Raw genomic sequence first — 25,841 nt, forward strand, 5'->3', positions numbered from 1 at the left:
TTTTGTTTATTTTTTTAAAAAACTATTTATATAGAAAATTACATTTAAATTATTTGTTATTTAGATGTTAGGATAATATACAAAGAGCTAATAAACAGCATAACTTAGTTATTAATAATATATTAAATACCAAAGTGAACCAATGTTTTAGAATTCTTAATATGAAAACACAGTAGATTTGGACTATTTGGACTACCACAGACTGACGTAGGTATCTATAGATCTTGTCCTCAGGCTAATTATAAAGTAGTTCAAAGTTTGCCAAAGTAAATATCATAGCCTACATACTTCTTTGCCAACTCTCTCATAAAGCAGATGGAACCAACAATCGAAAGAACCATTAAAAAGAATTTTTTAATGAATTCATTTCTTTCTGAAGTTGTATGAGAGGAAGGTCACTTTCTCACTTACTAGCTTACCTTTTGATGTCCTTATCAATTTTTGATTGTACATATTTTTATGTATTATGCTATATTTATGCATTCTTCAATAGCATCTTTATTTATGACTTTGTGAATCAACATCTTTGTGATAGGAGGCAAAAGTCACTTAGCTAATTACACATGCTTGATAAGCTGCATAATAATAACCACTGCAGTACTGTACATTAGTTGAAAGCATATAAATTACTGCAGTTATTCTCATTTGGGAAAAAACAAGAGACTTTTTTAGTTATCTAAAACATCTTTGTTGCCTCCATATCTACCTTCTTAAGTATACTATTCTTTTAACCCAAATCATGACATTAATAATAAAATAAAGGTTAAATTCCATTCTATCAGTCTGACCAAAGAAATAAGAACAAAAACAAAACAAAACTCAATTTAATGCAAATACTTCTGATCTGCAATTGAGGATTTGGTTATATGAAGCTTCTTCCACATAATGCAATCCCAGTGAAAAAAAAAACAGTTTAGACGTTCCCCACCCCACAAGAATGTTGTAATGAAATCTGACTTGGTCCAGCCAGGAGATTAGAAATGCACAGAGAGAGAGAGAATGTACAGAACTGGAATATTAATATGACTTCTGTATGAAGATTGAAAATTCTACAAAGTTATAATAAGGTCAAAATAACACAGATAATTTACTGCCAGAGAAAATCATACTCTCCTATGAGTGATTTACTAGATGTTCTATAAAAATGGAGTGTGGACAAGCTACATTCAGATGCAAGCTTGCAGCTGTCAGTGTCTACATTTGCTCAATCTGGCTAGAGGATGCTTTGAAGGTTGATTTAATTGTAGCTTCTGAATCATGTTCTTCCCTATGTTTTAAATTGTTTAACATAAATATAAAAATGTTAAAGCAATTTTAAGACTGTAAATATTTAGTATAAAAAGCTGCAAAATCTCATTTTTTTCTGGAAGAGTGACTGAAAACGGAAAGACTGTCTGGGAAAAAATACCATTACTTAATAATGGTAATTGCCCCACAGTTATGGCAAATTTACCCTTATATGAGAAAGTTCATAGGGTGTTCAGAAGGAACTAAGGATAAACAAACAAAAAACTAGGTTTGTGACTGAACTGATCAATTTTAAGAGAAAAAGGAATCTATTATCTATAGAAAAGGGTTCAGAGGTCAAAGCTGAACAGCTGGGAAGGCAGCATCTTTGCGTTCCCTGCAGGCAATATAATAACCTAAGTATTTTTTCTCTATACACAAACTCAAAGCAGAGATTCAACTCCTGTCCATGCCACCAGCGCCAGCACACAGGGCACCACCAATGAGCTCTGTCAATATCATCTACTCAGCTAGAGCTCTCCTCAACCATCTTCCTATTCTTTGACAGGCTTCATTAAATTCCAAATATCGCCTAACCATTCACTTCCCAGCATCAGCAAATCATCCTTAGGGAGAATATCTTGTTCTTCCTCTGCAAGCTGTTTCCCCCATTTTTATTTTCACTTTTATACATACCTCCTTTTCTACATATTTTCTTGCCGGGTTTTCTGGCACATTCCTTGGATATTCTTTTTACTGAAAAATGAATAGAAGACTAGAAAATAACATGGCGCTCCATCACAGACCGCCGGAACATGCAACACCACTATCTAACTTAATACGCTCCTGCATTTACTGAGTGAGAAAGATCCCCAATTCGGTGAGCCTGCACATGCAATGGAGAAATGTTGATGCATCTTCTCAGAAGTCATTCGGTAGGAAATGGAAATTAGGAACCCATTTCTACCTTAATATACGTGCTGCAGAGGAAAGAAAATGAGTAGGCACAGGAAAAAAATAAGAACGCCAACACACATAAACAAAAAGAGCTGCATGCACACATGTAAAATATGTCTACATGCCAACAGGAAAAGCCATGCATGCTACCAGTACACATGAATTAATACTGTTAGAATAGAAAAATATAAATATATCTCCCTGTTTTTCCTGTAGTAAACTCACCATCCTCAGTTGGGACGTATATATTTAAATACAGGCAATCTTCACTCTGGTCTTGTACGTACGATGAAACCACATCCAAGTTATTAGTAAACCACACAGGAAGCATGACTTCTGGCAATCTGCCATCAATGATATTCTGGGGACACACAGGAGCAAACTGAGTAGCATTCCTGATATCCGACCAAGGAGATGGTGGTTCTGGAGGCTGAAAACGATGTTCTCCTGTTGGCGGGGCTGCATATGGAATGCCAAGAAACTGAATAACAGGACCCAAAATTTCATTATTGAGTTCTTTCTTAATCCCTCTTATCTTGCCGAAGTTGGTAGTCACCAGTGGGTCTCCATCATCCAATTTTTGTGAGAGCACGTGGGCAGCCTGAAGCAAACAGCCCAACACACAAAGAGTCAATGAGGCACCCAATCCCCTGTGTACCAAGCATGCCATTACTGCTCTCCAAACATAAGTTGGCCACATGCATCTGGGCAGTGCCATGGTCCCACATCAGTTGTGTAATTGTCTGGTTGCAGCGAGGCAAAGGTGTTTGTATCCACTTGAGAAAAACCGTATAACGGTAGAATACACCTCAGATTTCTCAAAGGCGAGCTTGTCAAGAAAAGCTCAGAAAGCTCTTCATGTAGTCAGTATCTCCCATTGATTTCACATGTATTGAAGTAGCATCTTCAATCATCGCTATTTATCAGACCATATCCTATTGACCATTCTGTTTTCCATAGTAGCAACGTAGTGAGAGTGGCCATTGACTGTACATTTCCCTCTTATAAATCAAATCCAGTTAGCTGCAGGTCTATATCCTAGAGAAAATGAAAATAAATCATTAGTACAAACAAGTTAAAATAGACAGAGTGATAACTAGATGTTTTACAAGCTACAGAAATACTTTAATAGTGGCTGGAGTCAGGTGAGTTAAATACTACCATAAGAAAATTATGGTTTGATGTGAGATGACAGATGAAATAACCGATAATTAGAATATTGAGAAACTTGCCTCTTGGCTTTATACACATTTAATAGAAAGCAGGCCTTGTTAAAATATACAGTTTCAGAAGCATTTCACAATACAGGTTTCTTAAAATACTGAAGGTTATGTGTGAAATTTTCCCTTTATTGAAAGTATTCAGTCACTTTAAAGGACCACAGTATTAATCACCAAACATACTAAAAATTAGAATTTAGTAGCAGAAAACCTTTTTTAAAATATTGGTAGGGAATTAGTGGAATATAAACAAACTTTGTAAGAATTACTATATATATTAAACAAACAAACAAATAAAAAGATGGTCCCCAATCCTGTGCTATATAGAAAAAACAAAGATTATGCTAGAACAAGAAAACCAATATTAGTTCAACTATGATCACTTAAGTGCAACTACCTTATAAGGTCATTCACCTTAAATTAAGATTCAAGAATTTAAAAGACAAAATGCCTTTAGACACAACTTGGAAAAGAGACAGAAGTTGGCATCATTTTTTGCAGACTTTTTTTCTTTTACCATCTAGCTAGCTATATATTTTAGATATCAGTAAATCTGCAACAGGAAAATTAACTTCTGAGTCAAAGTCAATATATTTTAAATTCCAAATGTTCTCACTACCTGTTAAAGATCAAAGGAACAATACAAAAAGAAAAGAGTGCGGCAGTTTAAAAGAACAACCATACCTAATCATAGCGTTGCATACTAACATTAATCAAACATCTAACACTCTTTACCCAGTCCAATTTAGGATGCATCAGAATAAAATGTAACATTCAGTGCAATGCAATTCACAGTGTAATCTTGCATTAACTGCAAAATAGCACACAACTGGACAAATTTGTCTTTTCTTGTTCAAGCAATGTTTTAAAGTGCTTAGTTTGAAAATAACAGTGTTGATTTGTATTATAAATGGTTCTATCCTGTCATATTATGGGAAGATTCCTGAAGAAGTGCTGGCAGTGAGACTGTCCTGACTTTATATTATTGAAAAGGAGATTGCAAAAACTATATAGGGCAGCAGGAGATTTGGTTCAAGCCTGGTGTTCCTTTAGCTCTGAACAATTCATCACAGATGGCAATAAGAAGATAAATGCCTTTCTTCAAGAATACTTGTCTGTGTTAATTCTCATACCTTTGTTGTGAAAGCACATTAACATACAAAAGGCAGGCTTAGACCCATCCCATTTCTGTGCCAGAACTCTAGCATGTATTGAAGATTTAGCTACACAAACCCACTTCTGTTAAGAGTGCATAATGCTCATTCTTGCACAGAATCGTGGTGGGCCACAGCATGACTAAGTCTTTCCTACTCACCTTTTGGTGTTAAAAAGCAGCATTTTGACACCTAAAATAGAGAACCTGTGGTGAGGACATAAAAGTCTCCATCACCATATTTTATTCAGCTTAATTTTCAAATACAGTGATTTCTAAAAATTCTTCTTTACATACTTGGTATCTCATCCAGAATAAAAAGTACTTGTTTGGCATATGGACACCAAGGAGGGAAAGTGGGGTGGGGTGGTGGTGGTGGGATGAATTGGGAGATTGGGATTGACATATATACACTAATATGTATAAAATAGATGACTAATAAGAATATGCTGGGGCTTCCCTGGTGGCGCAGTGGTTGAGAGTCCGCCTGCCGATTCAGGGGACACGGGTTCGTGCCTCAGTTGGGGAGGATCCCACATGCCGTGCGGAGCGGCTGGGCCCGTGAGCCATGGCCGCTGAGCCTGCGCGTCCGGAGCCTGTGCTCCGCAACGGGAGAGGCCACAACAGTGAGAGGCCCGCGTACTACAAAAAAAAAAAAAAAAAAAGAATATGCTGTATAAAAAATAAATAAAATTAAATTAAAAAATTTTTTAAAAAGTACTTGTTTGGGGCCTCCCTGGTGGCGCAGTGGTTGAGAGTCCGCCTGCCGATGCAGGGGATACGGGTTCGTGCCCCGGTCTGGGAGGATCCCATGTGCCGCGGAGCGGCTGGGCCCGTGAGCCATGGCCGCTGGGCCTGCGCGTCCGGAGCCTGTGCTCCGCAACGGGAGAGGCCACAACAGTGAGAGGCCCGCATACCGCAAAAAAAAAAAAAAAAAAAAAAGTACTTGTTTGGTTACTAACAAAATAACACTCATTTTTGTACTCACAAATCCTTAACTGTGTTAAAAATAAAAGGGCTACTGTTTCCCACTTTAATGTGTTACTTTACTTTAACCCAAATTGTGGAGGATGAGAATTCTGCATTCCAGGGTAAATTTTCAAATACTAATGGTTAGCTTTTAAGGTTACAAAAATATCCCATTATACATGGGTTTACCTGTATAATTACAGTATCGACCCCAAATATTTTTCAGAGGTCACTGTTATAATAATAACAGTTGCCCAAGTTTAATGTAAAAATATGGCTTGTTTAAATAACTGAAAATTTACATATATATGTGTATATATATGCCTAAATATAAAGACTCTCAAATTTGTTGGCAGGGTTTTTTTTTTCCTATTTATTGGTGCTTCCTTAGTACAGTATATGCCAAACCCTTAGTTTTTAGGCATTTACGTCTCATTTACAACAACTCTAAAAACTAGCTTCAACAGTTATCTCCTTTTTACCTACAAGGAACTGAGACTTAGAGGTTAAGTATCTTGGCCCAGGTCACTCAGCTAAACAATAGCAGATCCAGGAGCCCACTGGCATCTAATTTAAAGGCCATCCTCTTTATCATTACACATGATACAGTCTCTCCCTTCACAATGAACACTTTAAAAAAAATTGATCCTAGTGCATTTAAAGTTGAATTGTAAAAGTGTTTTATATTCCTTCAGAAGACAGAACAGAGGTAAATACTCTGACAATTTCATAGAAACAGAAATTTAAACGGTCTACCCTGTTCTTATTGGCACTTTAGATTTTGTTACCTTTTTTACCTTTTTTTACTTTACATTGAATGCAGTGATTGGGTATCCATATGTGTTTACACAAGATCATGTTAAAATAATAAGGAGTAACCCCAAAAAGCCCAACTTCATAATAGCATAAATGTCCATTAACAGATATTGATAAATGAATTATGATATATTCACAAATTAGAATTCTATACTTCAGAGCAAATAAAGAACCTAGACCTAAAAATATCAGCAAGAATAAATCTCAATATTTTTGAAAAAAGATTAGATATAGTAAAATGCTATTTAAATAAAGCTAAAAATATGAAAAACAAAACTACATATTATTCACAGATGCATAAATATGTAATAACAGAATATTTGTTATCCATGGGTAGGGAGAAAAGGGTATGAAATTAGTTCTAGCAATTAATGCTATTAACTGACTAATTGGAACTCTGAATGATAATCTGGGATAAGGCCTTAAAAGACCACAATTAACTACAGCAAGTTTTACAAATCTAAGATTTGATGGTGTTGGGTGACACACGCAAACACACACAAGCACACACCTCTTTGTTATGGAATTCTCTGTATTTTTCTGTATGTTTGAAATATTTTATAATAAATACATTAAAATAATAAGGTCAGAAAACCCTTATTCAGCAGTCCAGGTAAGTAGATGAGCTTATCAATCCACACAGGACTAGCTTTCTCTGAATTTGCAGTAGGTGGAGATACTAGCTCACAAATTCCTCCATTATTCCTCCCTTTGGGTTAAAGCATGTGCAATCCCACTGAGATAAATAAAACAAAAATAAATAACATTTAAAAAAACATAATAAATGGGAATATATTACCTCCTTGCATTAATTTATCATAACACTTGGTCCATCAACTAGTTTGTTCCTGAGTGACCCAGATCAAAGAGGTGATGCTGGAGAGAGTAGAGAGAAATTTCTAGGACATTAAATAATCACAGTGGGTGGCCACATGCATCCAATTTTTCCTTTACTCAACAAACATTTATTGGATATCTATAACGTATAAGCTATTGTGCTAAATCCTATGAGAATTTAAAGATAAGTACAATCTAGTCATTATTCCCAAGTAGCTACAATATTGTAAAGATCTGAATTGACTACACGCTTATCACCAGAGCTGCATGGAGCTTGGCCAGTGCTACACAACTGATGGTTGTTATTTACCATAGTTATGTTCTATAAAGTCACTGCAAACACTGAATTAGGGAATATGAATCCATTGCTCCGAGGGAAATGCATCTGTATACATACATGCATGTGTGCATGTGTATGTGCATATACACACAAACATATATTATATATACATATTTCACATAGTTATAAATTATCATCTTAAACCCTTAAAACAATTCATCCTAGTAGAGTTTATTTTCTTTATTTTACAAAAGAGAAAGCAAAGTTCAGAAGTGTTTAGTTACTTGTCTGAGGCCACCTCACTGATAGATGCCAGAATTGGGATTCAAATCCCCTCCACCAGGCCCCAGAGCTGGAGCTTCTTTCACTATACTGCATTCTCTACCATCTCCATCCTCTGTTTATCTCTGCGTGAGAGCTGAAACCAGAAGTCAGATCATCACCTTGCTCAGCCTCAGCAGGAAGCACGCTCATGGGGTGACTCACATTTTTTGTTGCTTTGCTCATGTCTGTGAATGACTGCAAAAGCACTATGAGTATTGACTTTGGGGCTATGAATAAATTTTAGGGAACATGCAAATTTGCAATCCAGATCCAGAAATAATGAAGACTGACTGTATTAACTAAAGATAAATAATGTTTCATACCTATGAATCTATAAGTTGTTTTGAAGTCAGAACATAGCCTGGCAACGGCACTTAGTAATAATAATGGGATTTAAGAGTTGGATTTAGTAATAATAATTTAATAATAATTGCATTTAGTAATAACTGGATTCAATGGAGTGTGGCAGTTTACAATGGCCAATCCTGGCCATGTAACTGAAATGTGCTTATGGGAACGGCTCACTGTAAGAGAACCTGACCACCAGCAGATTGTAGGCCTATACCAAGATGTTTCACAGGCACACTGTCGGTGGTTCAAGACCTGGAGACAAGGGGTATCCCGTGGGACCCAGGAACGGGAGAACAAAGAAGCCTGAGTCTGAGATTTACAGACCCTATTCAGTGCTTCTCCTGCTGTTGCTCTATTATATTATTTGTCTATAATAAAGCTGTTCAGTGAGTATAACCTATTTGAGTCCTGTGGGTCCATTCAGTAACTGACCACTTAAAGTAAATAATGTGTAATTCATTCACATAGTAATTAAAAGTGAGACGAATAAACAAATGAATGCAATCAGAAAAAAAAATGTTCTTAGGCTTTAGAAGGAGAGACAGGTCTACCTTGAATTAATAGACCTGGATAAGGAAAGAGTTCATGAATCAAGGGGAATATGAGCTGGGCCTCAAAGAATTGGACAAACACTGATGGTTACAGAAGGGGTTCCAGGTAGAGGGCATATTCTAGAAACAGTGGAAAAGATATGTAGTGGTAGTGTGGTGCTCAACCTCCCTGGGAGCAGCTCACACTCCAAGTAGAAAGTCCACACCAGTTTAGAAAGGTCTGGTCTTCTTGCTTCAATGCAGACCCACTCTGAGGGGCCATCCCAGACCCAAAGCTCCCTGTGGAAAGAGGCCGAGGGAGGAGTTAGTTGTGATTCCCTGACTGCCCTCCCAGGTGTTTTTCCCAATGGTATGCCCAAATAAACTTTTAGCAGGCAAACCTCCATCTCAAAGTCTTTTTATTTTTTTTCCCTGGGAAAGCTGACCTATGACAGAAAGGAAAGCAGCAGCCACATTTGAGGAGGGCACAGTTTAGTTTGGGCAGAACACACAGTAAATGAGGTTGAGCACTGGATGAGACTGGAAAGGCAGGTTATAGCCAAATCAAGCAAGCACTTAATTAAAAGGCTAAAGAGTTTGGATTTTATTCACTGGATGATGAAAAGCCATTAAATGTTCTTAGCAGTGGAAGAGTATTATCAAATCTATTCACAAGAAAATTAAACTGGCAGTACTGTGGAGCAGAGATACCCAAAGCAGTGTTTTTTACACCACCACAAGAGAACCAGATTAGAGAAGGGAAGTAAATCATTGAACTTCTATGTATTGTAATTTTTTTATAAAGCAAAAAGAGAAGGAAATTAAGCTTTGCTAATATGAATATATGGTTTCATGCCAGTGTCTTCACGTGGTTGTGTGATGCACACAGCACTTCAGATGTTCTTTGGAAGGTGATGATTCTACACTGCGGTGGGTTTGCCAGCAGGTGGCATTTTGTTGTTATCATTCCTTTTCAATGTGTGGTGATGTATTAGAATTAATATCACTGGATAAGCAGATGTATACCTTTTTCATCGTGTTTTAGTTCATGTAACCCACAAAAAATTGGCTACTACATTAAGATTTTCCCACAAGATATAGATTAAAGGAAATACTAGTAATAGAATAAGGACAGGGCTTCCCTGGTGGCGCAGTGGTTGAGAGTCCGCCTGCTGATGCAGGGGACACGGGTTCGTGCCCTGGTCCGGGAAGATCCCACATTCCGCGGAGCGGCTGGGCCCGTGAGCCATGGCCGCTGAGCCTGCGCGTCCGGAGCCTGTGCTCCGCAACGGGAGAGGCCACAACAGTGAGAGGTCCGCGTACCACAAAAAAAAAAAAAAAAAAAAAAAAAAAGAATAAGGACAAAAAAAGAGCAGAAATGAAACTTCTCCTAGTTCTAGCATAAGTTCTTCTTCACCTACATTGCAAGACTGAAAATGATGGCTATCTAATCATATATAATAACAAGCAGACAAAAATATTTGAAAACATCAGAAAAATAACTTTGAAATGGAAATTTATATCCATTTTAGTAGCTGTGAACTGTGCCCTAAGAATCTCTACATCTTGAGTTATTAATGAATCATGGGCATCAAATTTATGTTAAAAAAAAAACACACTGACATCTTTCTCATCACTTAGTGTCTATTTTTGTGTATGTTTTGCAATCTGATGGTAGAGATATTTATGTAGGAGTATAAGTATATATTTTATACTTTTTTATGATTTGGTTATCAAAAACAGAGGGTTATGTGACCACAAAGGTGTGGAAACCATTACTTTAGTGAATGAATTGGTGGGAAAGAAACTGGAAACAGTTTTATTTTCATGTACAGTTTGAAGTACAGCTAAATACATCCACATTTATGTGAAAATGACATCAAGAAAAGCTAATATTATAGATCACCTAATATTTGCCAAGCTCTGTCCAAAGCACTTTACATTCAGTCCTCACAACAAAATTATAAGCCAAGGATTATTATCTGAGATGAGGAAAATGAGGCTTTATGTGGTTAGATAACTTTCTTAAGGCCACAAAGCTAAAATAAATAAATAAATAAAAAGGCAGACTCCCTAACTCTAAAGAATATGTCCTGAACCTTTATGATACATGACATTTTGCTTTGCTTCTGAATGAGACAAACTCAATAAAGTCATACGCTCAGTTTGAAGGTTTTCAGGAGAGTGAAATACACAGGACACGAACAGGAGGGAAATATGAAGGTGGCTGATTAGCTTGCTGAGGTTAATTAATAGGCATATTTTGGAGCGGCTCCAAATGGTGTGGTATTGAAAGTTTTTCCAGCAACATTCCATAACCTGGGTCAGAGAGTAAATGATAGCTGTTAGGATTAGGGATAAGCAAGGCAAGAATGGTAGAATTTCAAGGAGCAAAGGTTATAAGAAATGGTAATTCTAGTGTTGAATAGATTAACTAAATCTGGGTAGGAAGGCGGGCAGAACCAGAAGGGTACAAGGAGAAAACGTAAGAAAGAGTTAGAACCAAAAATCACAAAGATGGGAATATCAAAGTTCAAGACCTTAATCATGTAGAAGTTCAAGGTCTATCACAGCCCATGTTGTGGCCATACCAACACGTAGCTATGGAGAACATGGTGACAAGTATGTACTGTCATGATCATTGTTAATTAATTAATAACTTGATTAATGCTAGCACCAACAAGTATGGACTGGGGCCAGTGAGCTAACTACATCATCTCATTTAGCTGTGTCTAAATACCATGAGTTAGAGATAATTATCATCTCTATGTAACAGATAATTAAACTAAAGATCAGAAACACAAAGCCACTGAAACACTTTTCAACAAAAAAAGAAAACATTTTTATGAATGTAGGGAGTTCCAACAAATAGAAAGAGATAAGGCAGAAGAATTTAGAGACTCTAAAGATAAACCCTGCCTCTTCCTCAATTCTGTCCAGAGCCTCCTTCTAGGAGGAAGGGTAGGCAGGCCTCAGTGGGTTCCCAGGTTACATCCCCTTCTCCCTTCCTTCACAGAACATGTAAGCAGGGTTCTACTTGTTCTCTCTCTCCTTGGGTTATTTCTACTCTGAATGAACTTCTCCAATGTTGTAAATAAATAACAGAGAAAATAGAATGTTACAGAGAAAAGACAAACCAAAATTTGACAGAAATAGGAGAAAAAACTTTTACCAACAAAATATTTTAACAGGAAAAAATCACAAGTATATCACAGAGGTTATACCTTGTAGCAAACTATCTTTGTGAAAAAACAGTATTAACTAAAACAAACAAACAAAACACAGCACTGGGAGCCATGGTCAGTGAATTGGACCCAACTTGTTTACCAAGATCTTCCTTCCTGAAAAATACTCCCCCCCCCCATCAGATTTTGCCGGGTGGGACTCCAGCTAGGATCCCTCAAGGTCTGGCTCAAATGTCAGTACTTCCTTCTCAGATCCTCCCAGTTATGAAAACACTCCCTCCCCGCAACTCTCAAAGCATTTGTTGCCTTTCTTGTAACTGAAACTGTAGTACTTTTTACTGTAGTAATTTGTAAACTTGGATTCCCTATTCATTCTTATATTATTATATCATTTAGTGTCAGGCACGGGGAAGGCCAACATGAAGGGGATAGGCATGGTGATGATTCCCAAAGAGACTAAAGTTCAATGGGGAAGACAAACTTTATGTAAATCAATCACACAGGTAACTATTTAGTCATAAATGCTTTGCCAAGAAGGATAATGCTCTGAGGGGAGAGTTAATGGGTCTGGAGTGGAAAGGATGATCTTCCTGAAGAAGTGACCTGTAAACTGGGTTCTGAAAGATGAGTAGAAGTGGTCAGGGGGCAAACTGTGTCAGACAGAGGCAAGGGGAGACCCAAATGCTTTGAAGCCTGGGGCTCCCTATTAACAAAGAGATCAGTGTAACTTCAGAGAAGGGTGGGGCATCAGGTTGGAGAAGAAGTGACATTTCAAGAAATTCTAGGCCAAGAAATTAAGGATGTGAGGTCTTACTCCAAGTATGATGAGAATAATTATAATCACAAAAATAACATAATCAGGTTAGCCTTAATCTTTGAGAATAGAGGCTATGGCTTTTGAATTGCTGATTTGTAACTACCATCCCCAGAACAATTTATTACATTGTAGGTCATTGGAGAATATTTCTTGAATGAATAACCCATTCATTCATTATATTATTTTTCATTAATTAACCCTATCCTCAGATTTTATTTATTCATCTGTGATACTTGACCTCTGTGAAGGCATTATCTTAATTACAGTTGCAGCAAGAGGAGATAAAACAGAGAAGAGGTGATGACAAGTTGAAGTACAATGGAAATTCCTCATCATGCAGAGGTGTGCATGGACGGTCATATAGACTGGTGACTAATTCCATTACTGTTTGGCAAAAAATGGGATTTTAAGATGCCATAACAGCTTTCTGACAACACAAAGAAAAAGAGATCTAAGTGATAGTGTTTCCTTCTGCATTCTGCAACTGAATATTTCTACTAAGACCATCATTACAACAAATGGCTAAACATTGGGTGGTTCTTGTTTGTTTTGTTTTGGGTATGCAAGTAAAACAATCCATTTAACATCTAACTGTATAAAACAAGTTTTACTTTCTGTTTACTCTGAACCTATTCTCAGATAGAATATCTAAATATTAATTGTTAAATTTAAAATCTACTGAGGAGTGTTGACTTCTAAATGAGCAAGAAGGTTAAGGGGGCAAGAAGGGCAAGAACTGTAAAACAGGTTGTTAAAAAAAAAAAAGCATGGGCAACAGTTTTAATGTATGTGTAAAATACCACAGGACACATTTTTAAAACCACTTGGTGACCCTGTGATTCTCCCAAAAGAAATGAATAATCACTCAAGAGCTCAGGAGAGACAGCTAGGTAGAGCTGATTACTTCCCTTGATATTAATGAGGCTTTTGTCTGACAAGAGCCCCTTTTGGGTTGCAAGTCAACGTGTCCAGAAGCAACTTAATTATGCCTGCCAGTATCTTTATAGAGAAGACAGTACAACCTAAGAGCAGTGCTACCTTCTCAATTCAGTATTTAAGCCTATTTTTCTTTCTGGTGAGTTGCTGTGCCTGAGAAGAGTGGAGAATTGCCATTCCTGGTGCCCTGCTTAATTAAATTCCTCTTTAAAAAATCCCATGCTGCCAGAGAATAGCTACAACTTTGGCAGAGGAAGGAAGGGCTAAGTTTCTCAGTATAGCCCCGTGCCAGGGTGAGTCAATCTTGACCCCTTGGAGGATGATTAGCAGAGAGGGGGGAGTTAAACCTTTGTGCCCATTCAGTCCTAGGCTTCTGCTGGAATTGGCAAATACTATAGTTACTATTGTTTAAGCAGTAACTGTCTGCTAGGAACTGGACTGAGACCACCAACTCCTTTCATGTAAGGCACCAAACAACAATAAGCGTTCTGTCACCCCTGACCTGGCTTAGAGCTCAACCAGTGCCCCAAAGGGGAAAGGCTATTACACTTGCAATCTTCTTCAGATATCCACATCTTTTATTTTCTCTTCGTATTACAGACCCATTAGTACTAATAATAATAAAATTCAAAACAATGCTCTATTCATGGGCCATTTGTGTAACAAAACATCAATGAATATATATTCACAAGAATTCAATATACACATGGAGTAAGTTTAAATTATTTCACCATTTAAATAAAACTGAACAATAGGAAATTTGTAATTATAAATTGCTTTAAAAATTGAAAAAAGAATTAATGGCCAAAATGCCAAACATCATTATATTTTAGATCTTACTGCCCGTGTTCTAAGTGTTTGAAATAATTTTTAGTGCTTCCAAAGTTCCTTGAGATATCACATTTTCTACACGGCAGAAAATAATTCTAATATACATTTTAGTAAAGTATAACCACAAATAATCCGATTATACTTATGAGTTGATAAAATAATTTATCAAAATAAAATAAACTATAAAAATTTCACTAAAAAGTTTTAATTATTATTTATCTTTGATTAAAATGCAATCTTTTAAATATATTCCTTTCTACTTTTGGAATTTTGCACATAGCTTTAAATATCTATCAATTCAAACAAGGATTTATGTTAAGAAAAAATTAAAAGCAAAAATGAAGAGATCGGGTATTAAGCAAGAGGTTACCAATTTAGTTGTTAACATCCAAGGCTAGAACCAGGTCTCTATATTTATTTAGCAATATTTATTGGTCACTAGTGATATACCAGGCACTGTTCTAGGTGCTGGGGAGAAACACACATAGCTTTGAAAAGCCAGACAAAAATCCCTGCCATTATGGTTGTTATACAGATTACTACTACTGTATTATTGCAGCATGTAAAATGTTCTACTCTTATATATTAAATAATTCCTCAGATTACTAAAGACCACAGCTCTAAATAATAGAAACTTTTGGCATCAATCTTAGAGCAACATGTGCAGTAGAATACTTAGCACAGTTAAAGAGGTAAACAAACTAGTGACTTTTTTTTTTTTTTTTTTTTTTTTACCCATAAGAGAAAGGATAGATAACAATGTCACTTGCATGTAAAGTTTTGGATAGCTAAGTAATATAGATTTAAATTAAAAATGACAGATGCACTGACTTGAAACATAATGGTTACTGAAGTGAAACTTTACTCCTTTTAGCATTACGGTTAATGAATTGATGGCTCAAGTATTATTTTCAGGTGTGAATACTGTGATAACTGTTGGTCAATGTGATGTGTAGTAATCACTGTTTTCCTGGTCAGTTCTATCATAAGCGGAATGGTTGTCCTACGGGAAAAACTTATGCCGGTGATAATTCTAAGTTATTTTTTTATCAAATCAGTATTTATTGATTTAATGTGTGACCATGTTAAAGTTCCACTATGGAGTATTCCATACGACAGTATGAAAGTATTCACCATAACTATCTAAAAAAGAGACAAGATTTTCAAGTCACTTTGAAATGTTACAACTAACCTCTTTTCTTCTGAAGACTCAATATTCATTGGGTGTTTCAAGGAAGAAAAAACTACTGTTACACACAAGTGATGCCAAAAGTCTGTATGAATAATAAATTAGCCTATCAATTGGATGTCTCCAAAAAGGCAGTTGTTGAGGAGCATACATAAGACCTTCATATTATTGCCTGACTGCTTCACTCTTCCCAGAATGTACCTACATTATTTAAATACAGACAAAATGTGAGAAAACCACATTCTAAGGAAATATTTGCCCAATATTCTCTCTTCTTCAATTTCTGCCCCAATATACAATGCCACGACCAAATAAATAAATAAGCAAACAGATAAATAAATCTACTTGTTTTCTAAATTATGCCAAGAATTAAACTATAGGTGCAGGTAAATTGATATATGAGCAGATCTCCTACTGAAGCACCACTTACAGCACACCCAAAGGGATGGCATGGGTTTTGGCAGGTAGCCCTACCTGTAGGCATATGTGGTATTAGAAAAGTAGACCACAGAGAAATGAAAGGCTACTGTGTGGCCTGTCTCAAGGGGACTAATACAGAACATGCCTGGATACAGAGTTAACATACTAAACCAAAATTGCTATAGAAGAGTGAAAACTGTGAAAAAGTGTATATTCTTCGATTTCATAAGTCAGACCCAAGCTCATCAACTTAAAGGCAGGTCCTAAGATGTCAACTGCATTTAGTAGGTCTAGTCTCAGGCTGGAACTTTATTTCCTGTGATGTATCCCTGTGATTTCTGATTTTACATCTGTAGCAATAACTTAACTTGCATTTGTTCCAAACTGAATTTCATGCTCAACTTGTTTTTCTTAATTAAACTTCCTTTAGCAACCCCTAATATGTGTATTATTAAAGCTCATTAGTCCCATTCATGCTTGCCTGTCATCTTTTGGCTACACATTCATATACTGAAGTGCTCTGTTGTTATATATAGGAAGAAAATTAAATAATAAATATGGGGAATTGAATGTTTTGTGAGTGTCAGGATGAGAAAGTGCCTGTAAGGCCCATAAGGTTTCACACAAAAGAGGCATTACTGCTAAAGCTAACATGCTGACACATCTCTCATCTATAAAGTCTGCAGTAATGGCAGTAGTAAAGCATTTTGCCATTGACTAGAATTTCTCTTACATGCAACGGAAATAGACACAGAAGAGATTATATCGACTGTTATAAAAAGACTTCATATAAAATCCCCCAAAAGTTTAATGTCTAATAATTTCAAATGTCTGGAGTGATTTACTAGTTTTCCCTGACTTCAGTTAAGCTTAGAGTTGGCAGTCTTTCTCTTTCAAACATGTTTGCTACCAAATAGGTGGGGGTTTTTTTGGGGGGGGGATATTGAAGGCAGAAATAATTCATATCCTTTTATAGCAACATAGCAATATTTGACATTGTCAATGTGAAGCCATTAATAACAAAGCATAAATAATCAAACCTGTTACTATTAAGGAATTATTCTTAGGAACAGTTGAGAATGTAGCTATCCCACAAGATTAAGAGGTTAGCTACCTCAAAATGTTTTAAATTACCTTTTAAAAGGCATTTAAAAGGACACCCTAAATTCATCGTGAGTGTTCTATATGTTCATTTTTTTAATGTTTCTGTGCTTTGCAAATTTGAAATATTAAAAATGGAAACTTTGTAAGTTTTAAGGGTTTTATTTTTTTACATTTCTCGATAAAGCAGAAGAGATGGAAGATTTGCACTTTGAGAAGCCATGTGTTAAATTTCAACAAATCATTAAAAAAGGATTGCCCTTTTCATTTTGCTTTCAATTAAGAGTGTGTAGCAATTTTCTTTAAAAAAATCATTTAATGTAGAATAATATTTAACTGTTTTTAAATGTCTCAAAATCATGGAACGAATCTGCAGCAAATGTATTCAGCACCCCCTGAATGTTAGGCCAGCTAGAACACATGGAAGGCTTTCGAGGGACAGGTGCAGCAAAGCTCCAGTGAATCAACATCAGTTTTTCCATGGTGATAAGCTTTGGGGAATCCAACGCTATTTCTTGTCACATACATTAGGAACTGTGCTTGCAACTTTCAGGGCTAATTGAGAGTTTCTATTTCATTACCCCCAAACTACCACATTTTGTGTTATTCAATAGCAAAATTGAAACAGCTGATCAAGGCTCCCATGTTCTTTTTAATAATCATGACCAAAAAAAAATGTATTTGGATAAAGTAGAACAAATGTAATTAATTTTCTAAATGAACTCTTCAGGTTTTTCAATAGTTCTTAGAGTCAGCCACTCTATTAATAGAGAACTTTTATGTAACTGGGTAACTTTCTCTTCATTTACTGGCTACAGCTTTAAAAATTTTTTGTGGTGTATCATTTTGTTTATTTTTATTTCTATCATTATTAACGTTCCAAAGTGGATCTACCACCTACAAAGTTTACCAAAGTTTTATGTAGGAACTGCTTGTAGAAACCATAGAGTGGGCCAAAGTTTCCCCCTTTTCATTTTTACTGCCAAAAGAAAATGGAACGAGGGACTACTAAGTATTGATTATTCTTGACAGACAAAAATATTGTTCAGCCATTACAAAGGCACTTTAAGCTGACTCTTCCGGCTTTAGCACTATGGCACATGCCATGACCACTGGGTCAGTGGTTGTGAAATATGCAAATTAAATTTTAAAATGACTTCCTTTTTCACATTTCATATTCTCCATCTACTTTTATAGTATGAACATTATATTCTCTACTAGTCTAAAAAGAGGAATCCCAGCCCATCTCCCATTCACCTTCATTATTGATTTACTATTATCATTTAATATGTTACTTGCTAGCTGTCTATTTTAATTTAAACTTTGAAAAAGATGTTAACATTAGTGGACTATGTGGCCAGGATCAGTGGCTAGAATGTACCAAAATGAAGAATATCCATTCTTCTAGTTCTTACTGCACATAAACCACGTGATTTAGAGCTGCGTTTAAAAAAAAAAAAAAAGGCAAACCCAACCTCTCAGATATCTTCTTAAAACTAACAGTTAGGCTTGTAGAAACTATTTCTTACTGTTTTTATCATCTCTAGAAAAACTTACGCAAAGTCTGCAGAAATAAGTAACTTTTCCACCATAGAATCCTTGGGAGACAAGAGTTTCATATTTTACTATTTAATCTTAATAAAGGAATGGCATTGTTCTTGTTTCAGTGTTTAGATTTACGAAACACATATACACACACAAATCCAGGAAGAAAGTTTGGTGAGGCTCCTCTTTTAATACCTGAATGTCTGATGTATCTGGAATTCCTGAAATAAGTATTGGGATGATTAGTGCTTTAGATGATATTGAAGAGTTGCCTTTCAATGAGTTCACACTTAATGAAGAGGTTTCAATGTTAAAACCATAAAGGTCACATTTCATAATCTATAAACAGAAACCCCTGAAAAAATATTTGATGCTTTTCTTTAAAAGAGTAAAATGTAGAAAATACATTATTTTATAGTTTAACGATTATATATCTCCATTTTATTCTAATACAGCTGAATGTCTGAGGTTTAAAATTTAACAAATTGGCCTTAAATAGGAAAAACCAACTAAAACTATGATGCTGAGGTATTAGCTTATAAAGGGAGGGGAGTGCATTAACTTATTTAACTTATCTATCTACATATTTTAAATGAACCACTTCTTTATATGTAATTGTTCTGAACCTATGTGGACTCCAAAATTGGTTCAGAATAATATGCTTTTCTGATTCCAAAGCAACTTATAGTTTCCTAAGTCAATTAATATTCACTCATTTGAGTGATTAATTTTAATTATATCTGCTGAAATTGATTTTCCTACTGTAAATAAAGACGAGCTTTTACTGAGAGCAATGAGATAACATTTTAAAAGAAAAATTAAAAATAAATCCCTGAACTCAGCTGCAAGAAAATGTCTGGGAACGCTCGCACCGCTCAGTTGGAAAGGCAAGTCAGTAACTGGCGAGGGAGGCAGGGTAGGGATCCATCAGAAATGCAGCCGGCTGCCTGGCGCACTTGCCAGCCTGGGCCCTCGGCAGAAAGGCTGCAACGCCTTCCTGGACTCGTCCAACTCGAAGAAAGTTACCTCGGACTGTATTATGCAAAGTCGAGCAAGTGAATTACAAAACAACATGTGTGGCCAGTCACCCACTTCTACTGTCTCTATCCGATGCAGTGACCCTGTAACCCTTTGGTGTTTCTGAGAGGAGGGAGAGGCGGGAAGGGGAAGGAAGAAAGAGCGAGGGAGAAAGAGACAATATGAAACGGCCAATTCCCCCTGCAAAATTCCCCCTGGAAGCCAAGACAGCCACCAAAACTGCGGCCAAGGCAGCAGCGATTTCTACTTGGGTCCCCCGCTTCCACATGCAGGTTTTCCAAGGCATCGCTGCCGCCTCTCCTTAAAGTATCACTAGGAGAAAGCACTAGATCCAAGAGGGATCTCCCAACTGAGAGATTTTCAATGCAAAGTTGAGAGCTTGGAGGGTTGCTTGGCTTCCCCACCGACGCCACAAAATAAGGTTTTTAAGCTCGATCTAGGTAGCTCCCTAGCGATCCACCGGAGATGCGCGAGGTGGTCTACATCCCCCACTTCTCTTTCCATTTCACAGGCACCGTGTCCGCAGCATCTTCCGCGCGGCGGCACACAAACCCAGGCAGCCCCCTCCCAATAAAAGACCCCACACTTACCCTCAGTAAGATAAATCCACAGAAGGAGCCCCCTCATCTTCCCCCAGTCCCCTTCCAATAATTCAAGGAGACAGTTTCTACAACACTTCGCCGTCAAATTCAAGCTGAATTGCTCTTAAGTATTTACCAGTTCCTAGACGCTTATTTTGGAATCTCGAGCACCCGGTTAATTCTTGTTTCAGAATTCAAGATGCTTCCTTTATTTTATTTTATTTTTTTCTTCTCTAAGCAGCCGCAACCCCAGTTTTGCACACCCCCCCTTCCTTTTTTTTTCTTTTTTTTATTCACCCACGGACACTTCCAAAACGTGTCGATTGATCCTTTTTTCTCTCCAGGTGCAACCACGATCCAGAATCCTTGAGACTCAAAGCCACCTCCATGTAAATCCGACCATCAGGCGAGAAATACAAATGATCAAACGTTACTTCTTTCAGCTGCAATCAGATAATCCTACTAATCCAATAGATTTATCTCGATTGGAAATTGACCTCAAAAATGAATCCCTGGTGTTGATGTCCAGTAGAGCGATTTCGTAGCCCTGTTCAGATGACCAAAAGAACTGTGGATTCTTTCCTTCTTTCTTTTTAAAGTCTTTTTTTGGATTCTGGGTGCACTGCTCGCAAAAAATGCCGAGGACCCTGGTTTTCCCTTAATATAGGTTTCTACTCCAAACCAGTGCAGGATGAAAAATGGTACAAAGATACCCCTAGTGGCTTGAGGTGATATTGCAGGGATCTCACTTTTTTTTTTTTTTAATCCCCTCTCCTCACCGTTTTTTTTTTTTTTCCTCCCCTCTCCCCCCTGTAGATAACTGGCTGCTATAGTAGTGAAACAAGAAGAAGGCTGAACAGAGATTAACATGAATAGTATGTGACTACTTGAAACAAATCGTCTGATCTTTCTTCTTTGTTTTACTTTAAAGACTGAATCTTCTGTGCTTCTGTCTCCCCAGTATTCCATCTTTTTTCTACAGAATTTTCCCCAATGGCTTATAGTAGCTAAAAGGCCAATTTGGGGCAGCTAGTGATTTCAAAGCAAATGTATTTGTTTCCTGAATAACTACAGATATCAAAAGAAGCCTCAGTATTCCTGAGATATGCTGTTTTTAGAAAAAACCCTTAACATTTTGTTTCCTTTAAAGGAATATTCATATGTATATGTGTGTGTGTGTGTGTGTGTGTGTACGCATTTTTGGCAGGTTTTAGAGAAAAACAACCAATGCAATGAATTTCAGGATTCTGTTTGGTAAGCAATATTTCATGAACTTGAATGTGTCTACCAATAACCCAGGGATCTTTTAAAAATGAGGATTCTGATTCAGTAGGACCAGGGAAAGGATGAAATTCTGCATTTCTAGCAAGCCCTCTGACTACATTCTGATTTATCAAGGGCCTAGTAAACTTGGGAAGTTGAATTCACTTTCCTGCTGGTAGGTGCAGTAGCTGCAAGGACTCCAAGGTCTTCTTTCTTAACTGACTAAATAATTAAACATTTTTAGTGTATGAGCTACTAAGGAGTCAAGACATCTTCCTTCTACCACTGGTTTTGTTATTAATTGGCTATGTGACTTTGAGCAGTCACTTCTGATCCAGGGTTAATTTATCTATTAAAATTAAAGAGTAAACTCAAATAAACTAACAAGTATACCTGCTCCTGGGTGGAAGACGCAATTGTAAATTAATCTATAAAATTGAAGTAATTATTATTGAAAGCCCACTGCAGTTTTTCATAGAACTTGAAAAGTTAACTCTAAAGTGTGTTTACAAGAGGAAAGGGTCAAAACTTGTCAATACAATTTTGAAGAATAAGGTATGGGGAATTTCTATATTGACTATTAAGGCTTAATATATAATGACAGTAATTTTGTTCATAGCTAGAAGTTAGTCCAGGGGAACAAAATAAAGGGCTTAGAAATATATCCCCACATTTATGGAAACTTGATAAATACCAGGCGGCATTAAAGGGCAGTAAGGAAAGATGAATTATTCAGACAATAGATTAGGCATATGAAAAAAATGTATGTACATACAAAAAGTCAAAGCACAGACTGAGAGAATATATTTGCTATGCGATATCTTTGGTTATATAACCAAAGAAGGACTGGTATCCAAGTACATAAAGATTTCTTATAAATCGATAAAGACAAAAATATTATAGAAAAAAAATGAGCCAACAAGATGAACAGTCAGTTGACCGAAGAGGGTTCTCAATGTCCAATAAACATCTGAAAAAGGTATTCAATTTCCCTAGTTAGTAGAGAAATGCAAGTTAAAATGATGAAATATCATTTCACAACTATGAAATTGGCAAAATTTTATAAGTCCAGCAATATTAAATATTTATGAGGATGTGGAGAAACCGTGAAGAACAGGTAATAGTACAACTTTCAAGAGAAGTTTAGCAATAAAGATTCTTCCATCCCAAAATCCAGTCTCTCCACTCATGCATTCTTCTCTAGGCCTCTATGCATATATGGAAAATACCCATTGCAGAATTACTTGAAAGAGAAAAAATAAAAACATCTTTGGATATATTAGTGGACAAGGAATTTATAGAATATTCACATACTGCAATATTAGATACGGTAAAAAGAAAAGTGAATGCACTATAGCTACTTGAGTTAGCATGACTGCACCTCAAAAATGCAATGTGGAGCAACAAGAACAAAAGCAGAGTTGCAGAAAGATACTTGTGGGATGATATATTTATATATCAAGTTTTAAAACATTATTATATCTAATTATATCTATTGTTTTTGAGCATATGTGTATGTAGCAAAATTATATAAACATGCATGATAATGATAAGCATGAAATTCAGAGCATAGGTTATCTCTGGGATGAACCAAAGTTAATGAAATTGGAAAGACATTGTGGGGAGCCTCAACACAATGTGCAGCGCTTTGTTTCTCATACTGAATCTTGACCACACAGGCATTTATAATATCACATTGTAAAGTGTTTGTATGTCTGAACCATTTTCTTAAAATGAAATATTTAAATTAGATGATTTCTACGAATGCCTTGTAGTTTTAGAAAAATTTCTGTTTAGAATAAGTATATGTAGAAGTGAAAAAAATAGTATGGGAGTTCAGAATTTCATAATGTACTGTCTGCATAGAAGTCTATATAGATTTTTTAAATCTATACAGATTTTTTTAAATTTGTAATTCTTTATATTTCTAAGAACTGGAAATGCATAGATGCTTATTTATTTCTATAAGGGGTATAAAAATTTCCAGCTAAATGAAATTTCCAGCAAGCAAAAATCACCACCTAAATGAGAAAAATATGGTTGAAATAGGGGGAAAAACTAATGCTTAACTAGCTTTTTGGGGCGGGGGAGAATTTTCCTTTGATCTTACATATAGCAACTGGGCCTCTGAAATTGTGAAACAGGCAATTAATTGATCATGTTCAGTTCTGACCAGTTAACTGGAAACCACCAAATTCAGAGTAGCCCCAAGCCAAACTACAACACAAAAGAAGATTCTTCCAGAACATTTAAAACACACATGCAAATTCAAATAAGGAGGCTTTGTTGATGTGAAATATGAGAACTGGAAATCTCATTTCAAAGTCATTAGATAGTATTTTTCATAATTAATGCAAAATAGGAGAAGATACCAAATATTCAGGAAGAATTTTTTAGAGCCCAATCTTAGAAGTAAAATGAGCTACATTAGCAGTTAATATTCTCAGCTCACAGTGAACTCAGGAAAGATGTCTGGACAAATCGTCAAACAATAGATTGTCAACCATTCAGAACAGTGTTCCTGGGCAATAAGCAAAGCAGCTTTGTTATAAAGAAAGAGTAAGAGAACAATTTAATTTCCTTTGAGAATAGAGCAGACAAGGGGTCTACAAGAAATAGATACAATATTTCTGAAATTTGGAGAGGCTGACATATTCTTTCAGTAACCACTTATTGAATACCTCTTGCATACTGGGCATGGTACAAAGCATATCACAGAAGACTGGACTTTAAAATAAACAACAACCACAAACCCTGAATTTGCTATTGATGATTGATTTGTTGATTGTAAATGGTTAGCAGTTATTCTGAATACTTCACCATGCATACTGAAGAGATATAGATATTAATATAAAAATGAAGGTTCATTTTTAGTGTGTTTAAGTGCAAACTTGTTTGACAGGTTGAAAGAGTCACTGAAGGTGGAAAAGTAAAAGAAGGAGAAGTAGGAGGATGAGAATAAAATATGAATAAAATTCACTTCTTTTCCTGATGATTTACTTTACAGAGATGATAGAAACTTACTTAATCTTTATATTCCTCATAGTGCAAATGATTAGTGAATGAATGATTTAATAGATCAAAGAGTGAAACTAGTCAGTACATGAAGAAAACAAATTTATTCTCTATGCTGGATGGGCTCACTAGTCTCTCTTCAGAGAATGAAATAGAGGAGGGAAGTAAAAAATTACTATGACTAACAATAATGGGAAATGAAGGGCCAAGAAGGGCAAACTTGAGTGCCAACTGGAATATGGGATTCTATTTTGATTACGTCACTAAAATTTCAGCTGAAAAAACCCACAGTAGGTAGGATTACACATCCTATTTCAATTTCTTTACTGTAAACAAATAAAAAAATGATTAATACCGAATGGATCATGTAAAGAAATGGCATTGTTCTATGAAAGACTAGATGAGAAAGTATTTAATTGTTGCTTTTAATACAAGAGTCATTATGAAAAGAGAACTGTAATTTTTTTTTTTTTTGGATAATTGATATAAAAGCGCACTTTTATGACCAGGTCAAATCAATCAAGTTCTGCCTGGTAGTAAACATTTTAGGGTGTTATGAAAGATTGGTCTATGTCTGAAAAAAAATACTTCATAAAATATTGTAAAACATATTTCAAAAACAAGTCTTCGGAAAAAATACTCCTCTACCATCTTCAGAACTCCCCTGAGGTAACCTCATTTTAAGTGCTCAAGTCTTGAATCTAAATGAATGGCAATTGGGGATTATGAAAGGCATAAAAATAAAAAGTGTTGTAACATTACAAGGTCTAACTACTGCAAAGGTGGCTGTTTACGAAGAGGTTCTTTCTACAGGGAAGAATCTGCTCACATAAGCCTGCTTAATTAGAAAAGACTACTTAAAACACTTGACTGATACTGAATATTTCAGGTATGTATTGGGAGAACACACCTGCTTGAATGCTAAATTTACCAGATGCATCTTTATATTTCTTGGTTTGAAGACCTGTAATGGAAACCAAAGAAGGAATGATCAAGACTAGATATTTTAGGATGAAAATATTACATAGAGAAATGGGGCTTCTTCATCAAGGGTTGTATGAGATAATGAAACATATTTTCAAAGCTCAGGGACTTAGTCAGAAATACATCCAAAATTTCAAAACAGGCTTAAATCATTTTGATCTATTAAAAACTTCCAAATATTTGTGCTATTATGCTAATAATATGCTAATAATTATGCTAATAATTAAGAATCTGTTTCATTTCTTTTTGAAGGAGCTCCTTTTTAAAACATC

General features: G+C 36.0%; 1 protein-coding gene across 4 annotated transcripts in view; it reads right to left on the bottom strand.

Moving 5' to 3' along the window:
- The window catches only part of NLGN1 (neuroligin 1), a 737,809-nt gene extending 716,747 nt beyond the window's left edge, over positions 1-21,062 (bottom strand). For 2 of the 4 annotated variants that reach the window (XM_082625149.1, XM_082625146.1), the window contains exons 1-2: positions 20,317-21,062; positions 2,410-3,222 (exon numbers count right to left, since the gene is read on the bottom strand). In XM_082625149.1, the coding sequence (XP_082481275.1) occupies positions 2,410-2,902 (493 nt within the window). In that variant the 5' untranslated portion in view covers positions 2,903-3,222; positions 20,317-21,062. Of the gene's footprint in view, positions 1-1,923; positions 1,984-2,409; positions 3,223-20,316 lie in introns of all 4 variants that reach the window. The other 2 variants (XM_082625147.1, XM_082625148.1) reach the window with 2 other exon arrangements.
- Positions 21,063-25,841: the final 4,779 nt, after the last annotated feature.

Source organism: Mesoplodon mirus (assembly GCF_964341445.2).
Source record: "Mesoplodon mirus genome assembly, chromosome: 6".
NCBI classification, from domain to species: domain Eukaryota; kingdom Metazoa; phylum Chordata; class Mammalia; order Artiodactyla; family Ziphiidae; genus Mesoplodon; species Mesoplodon mirus.